This window comes from Lampetra planeri, chromosome 39 (genome assembly GCF_965212315.1).
Source record: "Lampetra planeri chromosome 39, kcLamPlan1.2.h2, whole genome shotgun sequence".
Classification (NCBI taxonomy): Eukaryota; Metazoa; Chordata; class Hyperoartia; order Petromyzontiformes; family Petromyzontidae; genus Lampetra; species Lampetra planeri.
Genome location: NC_136145.1, coordinates 1,461,230 through 1,470,565, shown reverse-complemented (window position 1 = coordinate 1,470,565; position 9,336 = coordinate 1,461,230). Strand labels below are relative to the sequence as shown.

The following is a 9,336-nucleotide window of genomic DNA, read 5'->3' as shown; positions in this document are numbered from 1 at the left end:
CTCCGTCCCGATTGTCTACACGTATTAGATGCACGGCCAACGACCACATCACCTTGAATGTGCCCAATTCCACCAGTACTCAGGAGCTAAGCGGGGATCAGCCCGGATCGTGCGGGGATGGGGTGACCACACTGCATGGCAGGGTGTGGATAGGCTGCAAGAGCAGTGCAGCAAAATCCACTGTTGTCCCGTACTTCTACGCTCACCAACCCCACACGTGCCAGTGTGGGGAAGCGTGCTCAGGTGACCCCGACTCTCCGCACACCCGGGCGAGCCTCTCCTCATCCAGCAGTTGGATATCGACGAAGGGGGCTGTGCGTGCGCGTGCGCGTGCGTGCGCGTGCGTGCGCGTGCGTGCGCGTGCGTGCGTGCGCGTGCGTGCGTTCCCACCGGTGGGGCCGTCACGAGCCGCTGCTCGCAGCGGGGGTGATGTTCGCACGGGGTGGGGGGGGGGCTCGTCAAGGGTGAATTGAATCAAACGGCGATGGAGTGACACGCTGAAAGATTTCAGTGATTTTTTGTGTTGCTCTTTATTTTGTAAGTGCACTTTGCGCGCAGGGACGCGTCGGGCCGCCGGGACCTCGGGGCCCGCGTGGTTCTTTTTGTTGTTTCGAGGGCCACGAACCGCGGAGCTCTGCGCGCGGTCGCGGCGACTGCAAGTGGGGGGGGGGGGGGGGGCTTGGTTATCGGCGATGGGGGAAGATTGCAAGGGCGGCCGTGGCACATTTATTTACCTCTATCTCGCCTCTCCCATCTATCGGCCTATCCATCCTTCCCTCCGTTGCTCCATTGCCATTGTACACACGTGCCAGTGCTGCACAGGTAGCACGTGTACACGCGTGCGTGTATGCGAGACGCACACGCACGTGGGCGTGGTGGCTAACGGGCGGTGGCGCAGTGGTTAGCACGCTAGGCGATGTACCGGGCAACCCGAGTTCGATTGCCAGCGACGGTTGCCGTCGGTGGCAATCGTCTAGAAGCCATCCTGGGCCTCTATGAGCTCGACTTAGCATTACATGAAGAACGGGCACGCTGTGTGTAGGGCATCTGGTGTGGCCGGAACCAGGCGTCGTGTCGGCCACACCACCACCTCACCCCATCACCCATTCACGCCGTGCCTCAACAGTCCATATGGCGACAGAGGGATGTCTCTCTTTGTGTTTTTTGCACAACACGACTGTGATCCTGTGCTGTTCCACCGCACTTGCTATTGAAAGTGACAATCTGCTTTGGCGTCGGGACTCAGAGCACCGTGAGCCACGTTGACAGTGACTCGAGCTTTATTGAGCTGGGACTGCATTTGGATTGAAATGCGATCCACTGAGAGAAGTTGGATCGAGATGTCCGATGTGATCAAACGATCTAATAGGATTGGCATAGATCAAAGCTGCCGTTGCATTCGTAAATGTATTTTTTACTGTACACGCTATATATTTAAATGAATTATAGTTATAGTAATAGGTTTTTACCCTTTCAACTGATAAAAACCTATTACTATATTTTGCCACTGGTAAAGGAGATGTCTCATAGAGTGAATACTAGTTGTAAGTAAACGTGTCTTTCTGATATTGAGCGCATGGAGTGGGCCCGAGCCAGTGACATATATTCCACATCACTGTGGCAGGGGAAAGTCTCCCCACGGATAGTGTATTACAGAGTCGGCACTGCCGCTTGCCTGCGTCTGCTGTGATTCAGTTCCGTGGGAGGGTGGCCCTAGGTGTTAAACGTCTACAGGGACTCCTCTACTTACGAACGAGTTAGGTTCCAGAGGTCTGTTCGTAAGTCGATTTGTTCGCGAGTCCAAGTTCACTCCTGTCGATTCCAAACACGTTGTAGGGCGTGTACACTAAACGCGGGGAATGGCTTTAAAAGTTGTATAATCTCCTGTGTATGTAGATGCCACTGGCTCCTTACGTTCTGCAGATGCAGATGCCAACACCACCGCCATCTATTGCGCAGCGGTTGAACTTACGACTCTCGGTCCGAACAGGCAACTGGACATACGGACCAGGGTGTTTGTACCTCTGAAAGTTCGTAAGTAGAGGAGTCCCTGAACACCAAATGTAGTGCTTGTCCCACTCTTTTTTTATCTTTTCGCCCCCTTTTATTGGAACAAACTTCCCCCTCCACGCTAAGTCGTCGCCTTCGCTCGCTACGTTTCCGCTCCTCACTCATAGCGCACTTGTTGACCCTGAGCTCACCCCACGACGACTCCTTTCATCTCCCCCTCGTAAACACAACCCTTAGCGTTCCCTTCTTAATATTCTCATTACACGGCTATCACTCATTCACCCCATTCATTCACTCATTCACCCCATTAATTCATTCACCCCATTAATTCATTCGCCCCATTCATTCACTCATTCACCTTATTCACTCATTCGCTCATTCACCCCATTCAATAATTTACCCCATTCATTCATTCACTCCGTTAATGCATTCCACTCATGGTCATTGACTGTCATCAATTTCACCTTCACCGAGTACACGCATCATCGCAGATTTGCCCCCATTACTTCCTCTCCTCGAATTCATTCACCTAGTCTCCACCATTACATTCACACACACACACGTTGTTGTACCGTTGCTCATTCTTTGTAAAGCGCCTTGATTATGGAGCCATATTAAATTCCGTTAAAATAATGACAACTCCAGTAAAAAGGGTTAATTCTGAACAATTACCACAATCACTATCCTCCTCCTCTGTGCTCCTCTCTGTGAGCTTACGCACGTTTATTTTAAATATCGCCAGGATGCAGAGCTCACATTTGTGCTTTTTGCGACGGGAAGTCGGGGCAAAGACAAAAAAAATAGCAAAACGGGGAGGGAGAGAGAGAGAGAACAAAGCGAGAAACATTTTTTTTAAGACAAATGATTTTTTGACGAAATAACACATTTTGGCAGGATCTAAATTGGAAAAGATGCAAAGAACAGCGCGAGGACAAATAGTGAGGTCATGGGAAGAGGGAAGCTTGGAAGGGAGTGGGGTTTGGAGAGGCGACTGGGAGCGGAAAGTCGGCGAGGGAGGGACCTCCTTCCGAAAGCACTCATTGCGGGCCGCAGTGCGCCACGGGGCCTCGAGACTCCGCGCACAAACAGCTCCGTGCCAGGAGACGTCAGGAGACGTTTGCTGATGCCGCTGCGTGCGGGCGCAAACGTCGCAGCGGCCGGGCCGCCAGCCCAACCTGCCTGCCTCGCGTCCAGCATTTTACATTTTTACGTTTCCCCGAGGTCGTTTTTATTTCGCCTGGTTTTTCTTGTTTCATTCACCCGAAGTTTCATTCGCAGGTGCGCCGTTGGCGTCGCGTGATCGCCCACGTGAAGTGTCCGTTACACACTCGCCGTTTCGTGAGCAGCCCATCGCCTCCGTGTTATGAGAGACTGGTCCGCGGAAGGCGATGCCGCAGAACTACTTCTGAGAACCCTCCGAGCGGCATTTTAATTCAACGATGCCGAGGGAGCTGCACTTTTCCCGCACGCCCTGCCCTGCAGAAATGTGCGTCGCATGGCAGTAGAACCAATATTTTGAACAATTCTAAGCTGGAATTTAGCGAAATGAACCAACAGAAATGTATTCAGTGTGGTGCATTTTTTGCACAATCATTAGAGACGAGGCTGTGGGCATAAACTCCCTGCACTTGAGAACCCGAGTCAATGGCTACTCAGTGCTCTGACACGACAATTATAAACCCCCTAAGCCACCAAGTAGAGCCTGACCAGATACCCACCATACCCGCAGGTGACCCGCAAAGCGGGAGGGCCGAATCTACTGCTGCATGTTCACGGCGTGCTCGCTCGGATGCGGGTCGGACGCGACGAACGTGAGCCCGACCCGCACGGCCGGCCCTGAACACGACTTGGCGCCGACCCACTTTGCCGATGACCCTCATCTCCTGGCGGGTACCCGGCCCGACGCCGGACTCGACCCTCAAGCCCCCTCGCCCTGCGTAGTCGTTCGCCACTGCACGCAGGAGGCGAAGCCACTGCTCCTCGACGTTACACTTGGTCCTGGCTCAACGCTCGCCACTAAAGCAACCGATCGGGAGGCTAGCTCTTATTCTTTGGTTCTTTCGGTTAAGTCACGTCTAAAGATAAAATAATAAATTAAATAATAGCATATTACGACGTTTCGATTGCAACACAAGCAATCATCATCAGGCATAAAAGAAATAGCAACAAAAATCTAACTAGAAAACTATAGACAGACATACAAGCAGACAGACATCACAAGGACACAAAGAGAGAGGACACATATCGGCACAAAGAGCGAGGTCGTTTCTGTGACGGTGCCTTAAATTTTCTAGTTAGATTTTTGTTGCTATTTCTTTTATGCCTGATGATGATTGCTTGTGTTGCAATCGAAACGTCGTAATATGCTATTATTTGATTTATTATTTTATCTTTAGACGTGACTTAACCGAAAGAACCAAAGAATAATCCCTGCAGTCACGAAAGCTCCAAAATTAAGGCTAGCTCTTGTTTGTTCCCCATCTACGCACGGACTTGAGGCCACCATTTCTCGAATGAAGAGATCTTGACAGCAGGCCGGCAGTCGAGTGACCTCCGTCTGTCAATCTGATTGGACGCTGCCGTCCCAGCTGCTCGCTGAGGGGAGCTGCAATCTGATTTTTTCAGATTTTTGCGAAACTAAATTCAGGCCGCGAAAATTTCTGCTCAACTCTGCGCTGGTGGAGCCCAGGTGTTTTCAGGTTAGAGGTGGGGAGGAGCGGTTGGGGGTGGGGGGATGGCACAGGGCCTCACCTTGCAGTGGAAGGGCTTGCTGTCTGAGTGGACGATCATGTGCGCCTTGAGCGTCTGCTTCTGCGTGAACGCCTTGTGGCACAGGTGGCAGTGGTAGGCGCGCACGTTGGTGTGCGTCAGCTGATGGCGCTTCATGTTGGCCTGCAGGGTGAACCCGCGCCCGCACACGCCGCACTTGTGTTCCTTGATGCCCTGCGGGGAGAGCCGACAGCGGCGGCAGCGGCGGCGGTGATCGTCGTGAGCAGAGCAAAGCCAAAGTTTGGGTCCCGGGGAAGGAATTAGTAAATGAACGCACGCATCAAACACGAGTGAACGTACCGAGTGAATTAACATATACAAATCTAATTTGTCGTCATCATCACGAGCCATGGACAGAAAGCACGTAATATTTCGTCATTTGTTTCCACTTTACCCTGTCCTATGCTCAAGTAGTGGCCACATCTTTCTGGCACCAATCTCTTATGGTGTCGTTCTCAAGCCATTCTCGGTTAGGCCTTCCTCCCTTTCCGGTTCCTTACATTTTTCGAACAACAACAAACACACTTTTTCAGTTGTTGTCCATCTTCCATATACTTCATCTCTGTAATCTCTATCACGTCTGCATCTCTCTTCTCTTATCTTACTCGAGTAAATTTTTAGGTTTGTCCACATTCTGTGTATTTTTGCTACGTCTCTTTCTGCAGTCATCTCTCTCGGATTTCACCATTTTAAGGGGGGGTGGGGACACTAATTGACAACGCCGCGCCCCCCTCTGCCACTGTGTGTGTGGATCGGCTCTATGCTGCCAGAGCAGTGGACACCTGGACGAATGAGGGCTGTGTCTGAGCCCTCGGCTGATGTGGCGCCTCTTGCCGAGTGGGACCACGAGCTCCGACAGGAAGAGGGGAGGGGATGGGGGTGCTGCCGTTCCCCACGCTTCGCTCGTCGATCAGCGCGCGGCATCAGCTGTGGTCGTGCTGCCGTGGGGTGCGTGCCTGCGATCCGCTTGCCCTGGAGCCCCATGGCGTTGGTGGATCGTGTCGAGAAATTGTGAAACCCGCGAAGGTGGCCCGGGAGATGGTAGCACAGCGAGTTGGTGTTTCTCCTGCACCTCCGATTTGCATGTTTGGCTACGTACGGCGCGATGGAAGTTCAGCATAACACACGTGATGTTTTGTTTGCCGTTCGCTCGGCAACGCCACGAAAGACTCACAAACGAAGCGGGTCCATCACGCTCCTCCGTCCCTCTCTGTCTCCCTCTCATCTCCTCTCATTCCCTCTCTATCCCCTCTCCTTCCCTCTCTATCCCTCGGCCTCCCTCTCTTCCTCTCTCCGAGTCGTTGGCCGGGCGCGATCTCGAGTCCGCCCCGCCAGCATCCGTGTCGACTTGGGCCGTGAGAAAAACGTATCTGCCTCCCGCCCACACAAACACACGTTACCACCCCTCCCTCCCTCCCCGAGCCCCTTTCCGCTAATAACCTAACGCCCCTTTGGTTCCATATCTCCCGTGCTCTCTCCCCTTCTCCTTTCCTTCCTTCCTGGCTCCATTGTTTTTCGAGCCGCCCCATCAGCCTTTCTCAGGCCCTCTTGCGGCAGCCCCCATCCCACTCCCAGTTCCCACGTTCCGTGCTCCTCACCGTCCCGCTGTCACCCGCCCGCCCGTCGAAACGCCACGCCTGCCACATTCTTGCTCTTCCCTTTCAGCGGATAAAGTGAGACGTGGGGGGGGGGGCAAAGGAAACCGGGGGAGGGAGGGAGGGGCGGGGGGGGGATTTGTGCGGCGAGGGGCCAAATGTGATCCCCTTTTGTGAAGAGGAAATATCGGCAGCAGGAGTAGCGGTAGTCGGGTCTCATTTGTAACAAAAACAAATATATACATGAATTTACAGCCATAATAGAGGTGTTTTTGGGGGGTTAGATCACGTAAATGTGTCGTTAAACCCGCCACCACCCGACACAGACAATTAGTAAGGTTCGTCACGTAAACAGAACATGCCAATAGTCACGAATTGGCACGTTCTGTTTATGTGACAAACCTTGCTAATTGGCTGTGTCGGGTGGAGGCGGGTTTAACGACACACTGATATTTACGCGATCTAACTGAAAAACCTATCATGGATGATATTGGTCGTGGAAGCCTACTAAGTGTGAAACGAATCTATAGCCCTTTATCAATCTACAGGTGGATGAAGTCATCCCACGCTTATGTCGGCCGTAGGGGTTGTTTCACCACACCTCACCATACTTCACCATACTTCACCATACCTCACCACACTTCACCACACTTCACCACACTGCACCACACTGCACCACGCTGGTCAGTGCGGGTTCGTGAAGCCGGATGCTGGACGAGTTGTGATATCGCTCGCCACTGACTTCAACCGTGGCTGGGAATGAAACTCGTAGCACAGCACGCTAACCACTGCGCCACTGCTCCACCCCAGTGACACACACTTATCTTCAAATGTCCCATCACCTTGTACTTTAGCAGTCAACTCCTTCTTCCTAACTCAACTATTTAGCATTTTATTTTATTTTACCAGGTAAGGCCAACTGAGCTATGTAGCCATTTTTTAGAAGCAACCTCGCCACAAATGATAGCTCAACGAAGTGGCTTATCATGTGGAAGTGTATAGCAGCCAAATACACTAAACGCGTGTTTTCTAATGTGGAGGGAATAAACCCGGAGGGCTTGGAGAACTTCCACGCAACCACACAGAGAGAGCGTGCAAACTCCAAATACAGAGGCGTCAGGGTTCGCGATCGAACCCATCACCAGTATACGAGGCGCGAGGTAGTTGACGTCTCGCCACCGTGGAGCCCTATGCTTGCAGGTTGGTGAATGGGTTAGGGTGTGGGGAGCACATGCGGTGCAGGATTGGATCCACTGTCACTGTTCTGACCGGGAATCGAACTTGCACATATTCTTAGGTTTTTTCGGTAAAGTCACGTAGGTAAAAAATAAAAATGAAAATTAATAAAAGTAAAATAAAAATAAAATAAAAATCACGACGTTTCGGAGGCAACACAAGCTTCCGTCTTCAGGTGGAACCGTCACAGCACGATAGCTGTATCACGATAGCTGTATCAAGTGATACAGCTATCGTGCTGTGACGGTTCCACCTAAAGACGGAAACTTGTGTTGCCTCCGAAACGTCGTGATTTTTATTTTTATTTTACTTTTATTAATTTTAATTTTTTACCTACGTGACTTTACCGAAAAAACCTAAGAATATGAATCCTTGCAGTCACGAAAGCTTCAAATCTAGAACTTGCACATCTATGGTCCGGCTTGAAGTTGCGACCTGAAAACAACGCGGGAGGTTTCGTCCGTGAGAAACTGCAGTTGAGACGGCCGCAGAGGAACCTGTGACCATGATTACATCCCTTATTGTGCGAATTTGGGCAGGTGCGATTATGAACTTTTACCGCCGCACGTGTGCGCCCCATAAGGAAACCTACAAAACCTCGTAAACTTTCACAGGCTGCACTGCAGAAGCGTGTAAAATGCTCACATTTCCTTCTCTGCGTGTGAACAAAAACTATCCCGCAGCGCGTGCAAAGCGGCGCATGGAATAATGCCAATTCCGTGCTGGTGGACCGCTCAACGTGTCCTCGGTTCGACGCAGGCGAAGCTGAAGGTCCCAGGGTGTCGGCGTCTGTGCTCCAAGCCTACTGCTGATGATGGAATGGCAGCAACGGCAAAAATAACCGGGGCCTGCAATTGCCTCGTCCGCACGGAATGTAACTAGGCGTGTTGGTTTCAGTGAGCAATGCGCGAGCCGCTGCAATCGTGGCCTCCATACGTCCAGGATAAAAAAAAAAATAAAGGACGTTTATCTTCTTGGTTCTTTCGGTAAAGTCACGTAGAAGGGAAATAAAATAATAAAAATAAAACATATTATTTTATTATGTTTAATTTTTATTATTTTATTATTTCCCTTCTACGTGACTTTACCGAAAGAACCAAGAAGATGAATCCCTGCAGTCACGAAAGCTTTAAATCGAAAAAGGACGTTTACTCACTCGTACCCTATCCACTGGCGGTTGCAGACCTTTGAGTTGAGCAGGATTAGTTGCCTGGGTAACCCAAGGGACGAACGATTGTTTTGGAGGGAGAAAAATGCCGAGAGAAGCTAAATAATAATCCGAAAACGGAACTTGGATGAAAAGAAGAAGTTCCATGCGACCGGAGAAGAAAATTTACTGCGATGGCATAAAACATTTATTATGAGCAGAAGTAGAAGCTGGGAGGGAGGGAGGGAGTTAGGAACAAAAGTGTTCATAGAATAATTTGGGCTCATCAGCAAGTATTCCAGTGACGAATTACACAAGTTAATATCTTGAAAATGTCATAACCCGTCATCGCCATCATCATCATGATCACGACCCGTGGGCAGATAGCCCGTTGGTGTCCACTGCACAATTTGTCATCTGTTTCCACTTTCCTCCGTCTCGTGCCAACATGCTCAAGGAGTGGCCACATCACGGGACCTCCTTTGCCAAAATATGAGAATAGGGTTTCCCCTTTTTTCTGGCAACAAAACAACTGTGTTAAGATGTTAAAACGCCAAACTGAAACATTTTACAAGGAAT

General features: G+C 50.8%; 1 protein-coding gene across 1 annotated transcript in view; it reads right to left on the bottom strand.

The window, feature by feature from the left end:
- LOC144731462 (uncharacterized) overlaps positions 1-9,336 on the bottom strand; it is a 47,538-nt gene that overhangs the window by 10,756 nt on the left and 27,446 nt on the right. Inside the window, exon 6 of the mRNA XM_078612516.1 lies at positions 4,762-4,953. Coding sequence (XP_078468642.1) covers positions 4,762-4,953 — 192 coding nt within the window. The remainder of the gene's footprint in view (positions 1-4,761; positions 4,954-9,336) is intronic.